General features: G+C 32.6%; 1 protein-coding gene across 1 annotated transcript; it reads left to right on the forward strand.

Moving 5' to 3' along the window:
* Window positions 1-514: 514 nt before the first annotated feature.
* On the forward strand, window positions 515-3,936 carry LOC149208881 (alpha-galactosidase-like). Its single transcript, XM_089394168.1, has 15 exons — window positions 515-712; window positions 844-902; window positions 1,014-1,070; window positions 1,193-1,227; window positions 1,360-1,463; window positions 1,565-1,640; window positions 1,728-1,786; window positions 1,883-1,948; window positions 2,056-2,139; window positions 2,251-2,315; window positions 2,434-2,516; window positions 2,733-2,823; window positions 2,916-2,965; window positions 3,213-3,353; window positions 3,548-3,936. Exons 1-15 carry the CDS (start codon window positions 594-596, stop codon window positions 3,641-3,643), a joined length of 1,185 nt encoding a protein of 394 aa, XP_089250294.1. The 5' UTR covers window positions 515-593; the 3' UTR covers window positions 3,644-3,936.
* The last annotated feature ends 1,909 nt before the right edge of the window (window positions 3,937-5,845 follow it).

Here is a 5,845-nt window from a genome sequence, read left to right on the forward strand (position 1 = left end):
TGTTATTCGATGGATTGGGTTATCTACCGGGATGTGACACAGACAAGCGCAGATTTCACGGAGAAGCAATAGCAGATTTCTATTGTGAGACGCATAGTGGAACTGGGAGTCATTAGAAATGACAATCTATATAATCCATATAGATCTTACCTAAATATATTATTAATATTACTCTACGTTGTTGGCCGATGTCCAATTGGGAAGGTAGAGCGATAGCAGTTTTCTAGCAGTTTTCTATTCTGACACGTATAGTATAAATGGGAGCCAGCAAAACTAACAATTTATGTCATATAGATATTACCTGATATTACTTAATATATTATTATTACTCTACGTTGTTTGGTGATGTCCAATTGGGGAGTTAGAAAAGTGATAACTGTTATTCTTAGACAATGTGGATGGTGACGATCCAGTATGTGTCATCGGTTAAGATTATTTAATGTGGAAGATGCCCTTTCACAATCAAGCCAAAAGATAAAATACAGACAAAATATCACGAAGATGCCCGAGTCAAGGAACATAAAATCTATAAAGCCACTTAGGCCTGTGATCAACAGCAGATTTATTGCAATTCTTTAGTTTATTCCTTCAAGATGGTATCTGTTTTTCTTGTGACTCTTTTTCTAATGGGTTTATGGGATCGGACCAGTGAAGGTCTTCCAATTCATAGGCATTTATCCTCCGATGGGATTGGCAATACGCCTCAGATGGGGTAACGTCCTCTGAATAATATGCTATTGGCAATTCTGATTTGATGTACTTATTGGCAATTCTGATTTGATATAATTATGTAGTATATCACAGAGACTTATATATATAGACGTGGGTATGCTTTGTGATTAGATGGAATAGCTGGAATCACTTCGGCTGCAACATTGATGAAAATATTATTCGTGGAACAGGTAGGTTGCTTATCTCCATGGAAGACACTTTTCTTAGAATAGCTTTTGGGTCCTCGTTATCCTAACATAAGTTTTGAATTGGGTACCTTCGTATGAATTTGTGTGGTACAGCTGATGCAATGGTTTCCACCGGATTATCGAATGCTGGATATGAATATGTAAATATAGGTAACGGATATTAATACAGATCTTTACTGTAATTCGTAGAAAGCATAATCGTATATACGTACCAATAATTTAACAGTCAGTTCTCAAGTGTTAAACCCGTGGTTGTATTAATGGACTATCAGATGATTGTTGGGGTGAACTGAACCGAGATGCACAGGTATCGTTATAGATTCAACACGACAAAGAGAATAGAATTATAACGCTCATTCACTTGTTTTTTTGACTTGTAAATTCTTTAATTGGATCGAAAAGTTTTGATTAATTGAAAGGTGAGACTATGGATTATCAGGGTAACCTGGTTGCGAAAACCTCAACGTTTCCTTCGGGAATGAAAGCTCTGGCAGACTACGTACACTCTAAAGGACTGAAGCTTGGAATATATTCTGACGCCGGGTCAGTCTAATCATTCTTTACTTTATCAAAAATCTAATTGATTGTTGTTTCAACTTTAAGTGTGCATTCAATTTGATTTTGTGTTTGGTATGTTTTGCCAGATATTATACATGTAGTAAAACCATGCCAGGTTCCCTTGGACACGAGGAACAAGATGCTAAAACGTTTGCTTCATGGGTAAGCTCCTGATGTCAATCCATTTTTTCAACTCATTATGGGTGCAATACTGAAAATTAAATGGCTAAGATGTGGATGATTTCTCAGGGAATAGACTATTTGAAATATGATAACTGCTATAATGATGGCTCAAACCCTCAGGACAGGTATTTATTATTTGCTCTATGTTTCATCAACAAGCCTTCATAGATCTATCTAAACTTTATCTTGTATGGCAATTGAATTTTATGGAAAATATACAGGTACCCAAAAATGAGCCAAGCTCTTAATAATGCAGGCCGTACTATATACTTTTCAATGTGTGAATGGTAAGATACATTTGTGACTAATCTTGTTTTTAATCAAACGAGAAAGATCCCTTAGAAGTTTGGTTTCTTCTGCGAATTAGATGTTACATCTGTGTTTGATTCTGCAGGGGTGACAATAATCCTGCAACTTGGGCACCCAAAATTGCAAATAGCTGGAGAACTACAGGAGACATTCAAGACAATTGGGATAGGTAAAGGACATCATAGGTTGATAGGCAGAGTCTATTCTCTTATAGGTTCATATGTATGCTATATATTTAATACCTTTCATGAGTGTTCTGACTGTGGCTTGTTTTTTCCAGCATGACATCTAGGGCTGACCAGAATGACCAGTGGGCATCTTATGCAGGGGCTGGTGGATGGAATGGTAAGTTAACAGCCCTATTGACAGTATATAAATCGTCATGGTGCTTCTGCTAATATATCAATATAAATTCCAACGTCTACTTCCAATTTATGTTTGTTTTGGTCATTGCCTGAATTAGATCCTGACATGTTGGAGGTTGGAAATGGCAATATGAACACTGTGGAATACCGGTCGCACTTCAGCATATGGGCTCTAATGAAGGTAACAAAGGGTGCGCATGTATAACTGAATAAACAACTAGGAATTCAATAATATCTGTTTTATGACAACTGCTGAGCAGAAAAGGAGGCTAAAACAAAACAGAATAGGAAAAATAACAGACCAATATAGAGTATACATAGCGGAATTGTAAGAAAAATCTAACAATTTAATTTCACTCTTTCATGATGATTTAGTTGATAATCTTATATCCTGCAGGCACCGCTGTTGATTGGATGCGATATAACGTCTGCAACCTCAGAAACATTACAGATTCTAAGCAACAGTGAAGTCATTAGTGTCAACCAAGGTCAGCTTTATAAAATCATTTGGAAGAATGACTTTTCACTATTATAAGCTTCAACTTTTATTATATGTTTCAGCGCTTTTGGATTTCTGCAGACCCACTAGGAGTTCAAGGGAAAAAAGTAAACAAGCAAGGGGATCTTGAGGTAAATAATTCCTGTATGTTGAATATTTAATTTCTGTCTGTCTCAGCATTCTATGTACCACATGTACCAGTGAGTAAGAGCGAAGGTTGTAAGATATCATATTATGTCGATGAATATGTACAGTTTTTATGCGCTTTCTTTGTCATGCTTTTTAGGCACTCTCTATTGCGCCTTTAATGTCAATATATGTACCGTAAATTTGACAATTTCTCTAAAAATATATTTTGGAACATGTAAATAACTGCAGGTTTGGGCTGGGCCGCTGTCCAACAACAGAGTTGCTGTAATCCTGTGGAACAGAAGCGGTTCACAAGCTTCTATAACTGCCAACTGGGGAGACATTGGGCTTTCCTCGAACGCTATAGTTCAAGCTAGAGACCTGTGGGCTGTATGGATGTTTCTTCCATTGTATTATATTTCTTTTTTACACGACCAAAGTCATTACCGAACATAAACAAAGATACAATTTTTCGTTTAAGGCATCAGCAAACATCATTTTCTTGGTTTTACATAAAAAATTGATTATGCTCATGGTTAGGTAATGGAGTAATTATGACAGCTTTTCTCTTTTTAACAATGCAGCATTCATACCTCCCATCAAATTCGCAAGGCAGCCTCACATCAACTGTTGATTCACACGACGTCAAAATGTATATTCTAACGGTTATCTCGGGCTAAATTCACAGCAGAGGCTTCCAATCTACAGCTCAAGAACAAGAATTATAAAGGGAACTACAGTTTACAGTTTAAATTATCCAACATATATCCTTTGTAACATATGCTCTGTAATTTTCAAGCATATTTGTATCAGTTTCATGCACAACCAATGGTGAACGCATGAAGCTTGGATGGTTGAATAATCTCGAATTGCATCAGAATAAGATAGTATACCAATAAAGCTAAACGTAAACAAGCTGTTCTGAATTTTATTAAACAAGTTTCCCAATGTTTATATTGGGAATTTTATTAAACGAGCTTCCCCATGTTTATGTTGGTTCTTTTGGTCAAGATTCGTATCCATAAACATGCTTCACACTTTAATTATTTCATTCCATTAATTGTCCAAAATTTCACGAAGGGAAAGATAATGTCCAAAATTCTAAATATTGATTGTGAAAGTTGAGTTTTCAACTTAAGGTTGGACACCGAACGTTTTGGTTGTTAAGCGTATTGAGAAGTATGATGTCATCACTAGTATGAAAATGTGATATTATTATTTCAGTAGTTCACCTATCATGATAAACAATCATTTCAGCAGTTCACCTATCATGATAAACAATCATTAGTCATGATTGTTCCTATCAACAACTTTGGAACATATGCTTTTTGATATAAACCGGACATGAGTTATCATGTTCGAACAAAAAAATACCGCAGCTGATTTCACATGACAATACTTCATGGATGAGGTTAGCGTTCACGAAATTCACTTCAATTTTAATGTATGTGCTATGGATTTAAGGGTTATTTTTTAATTAAAAAATAATATTTAATATTAAAATAAATTTAAATATTTATTTTAATTTATTTTATTAATTTTTATGATATATATATCAATTAAATTTATTGTGAGTAGAGAGAAATAAATAAAATATTCCCCACTCAAATTCTATTTCTCCACGTAACAAAAACATAAACTATTATACACATTACTTATATGGAATTATATAAAATATTTTTATTTTTATTTTTTATTTTTTTTTAAATATAAATTATATTTTTAAATATATAATATATTGAAAAATGAAAAATCCTTAATACATTAGAGTTATTAGAATTATGCAATGTAAAATTATTTTTTATTTTTTATTTTTTTTTAAATATAAATTATATTTTTAAATGTATAATCTATTGAAAAATGAAAAATCCTTAATATATAGGCATACATTCTTTACCCATCTCTGGTTTTGAACTTGTAACCTCTTAGGAAGAAACACATGCTCGTAACCATTAGGCCCATACAATTAAACAAATAGGAATTTATTTTGAATAAATATATCTTATGTAACATAGTTTGTATTAAATTGTATGCTTCAAATTAATTTAGTCTTTTAATCGATAATTGTTGTAAAATGAAGTTTATAATAATTAGAAGAAAATGTAATAAAATCATAACAAAATAAATAAGTTTGATTAATAACCAAATTAGTAACATAAATGTTTAAACAAGTACATTTTTGTTAGAGGTGGAGACACACTTCTAATCACCGATTTAGATTTAGATGTTAACATCTTAACAACTTGAAAAGAAAACATGCTATCAATCACTTACATCATCATATTATAAGAAATAAAAAACTATATATATATATATATATATATATATATATATATATAGATATAGATATATATCTATAAAATCATTTTTTTTAATGTTTCTTTTATGAACACTACATCTACAATGATATAACAAGCATATATAATAAAATAGTCACATTGTAATATTATTATATTGTTATAATATATTTTATATTTTATCATAATTTATATGGTGTTTATATTATAATGTAATTTTATTGTGCATGATAAAAAAAATACTTAGATCTAGCTAGAAGTATGCTTTGTTATTATGAAGAGAAAATTAGTCTATAGAAAGTCCAATAAGAGAAACGTCTTCCATCCTTTAAGGGGTGTTCTAGTGAATAGAGACAATAATTGGAATATTTTCTTTAGGAATAGAGGGGAGTGTTCTAAGAATGTAAAGGGCTACCACCCATGAGGGAAGTGGAGCATAAGATCCAACTATTTCCAGACTCTCCATTTCCAAACATTCGATTGTACAAGATGTCCATGCTAGAAGCAAATGAGATGAAGCATCAGTTGCAACAACTATTGGTGTAGGGTGTTGTTCAACTAAGTTCCTTACTACGTGGGTCACCC

The sequence above is a fragment of the Pinus tabuliformis genome, chromosome 1_2 (genome assembly GCF_031772625.1).
Source record: "Pinus tabuliformis cultivar Carrire ecotype Pingquan chromosome 1_2, CPIR1, whole genome shotgun sequence".
Lineage (NCBI taxonomy): Eukaryota > Viridiplantae > Streptophyta > Pinopsida > Pinales > Pinaceae > Pinus > Pinus tabuliformis.

Bases quoted from the DNA above. Each gene is read 5' to 3' on its own strand.
- LOC149208881 (XM_089394168.1), top strand. From the start codon at position 594: ATGGTATCTGTTTTTCTTGTGACTCTTTTTCTAATGGGTTTATGGGAT. The intron at 1,228-1,359 runs GTATCGTTATAG...ATGGATTATCAG, and splicing joins AACTGAACCGAGATGCACAG to GGTAACCTGGTTGCGAAAAC. The intron at 3,354-3,547 runs GTATGGATGTTT...TTAACAATGCAG, and splicing joins AAGCTAGAGACCTGTGGGCT to CATTCATACCTCCCATCAAA.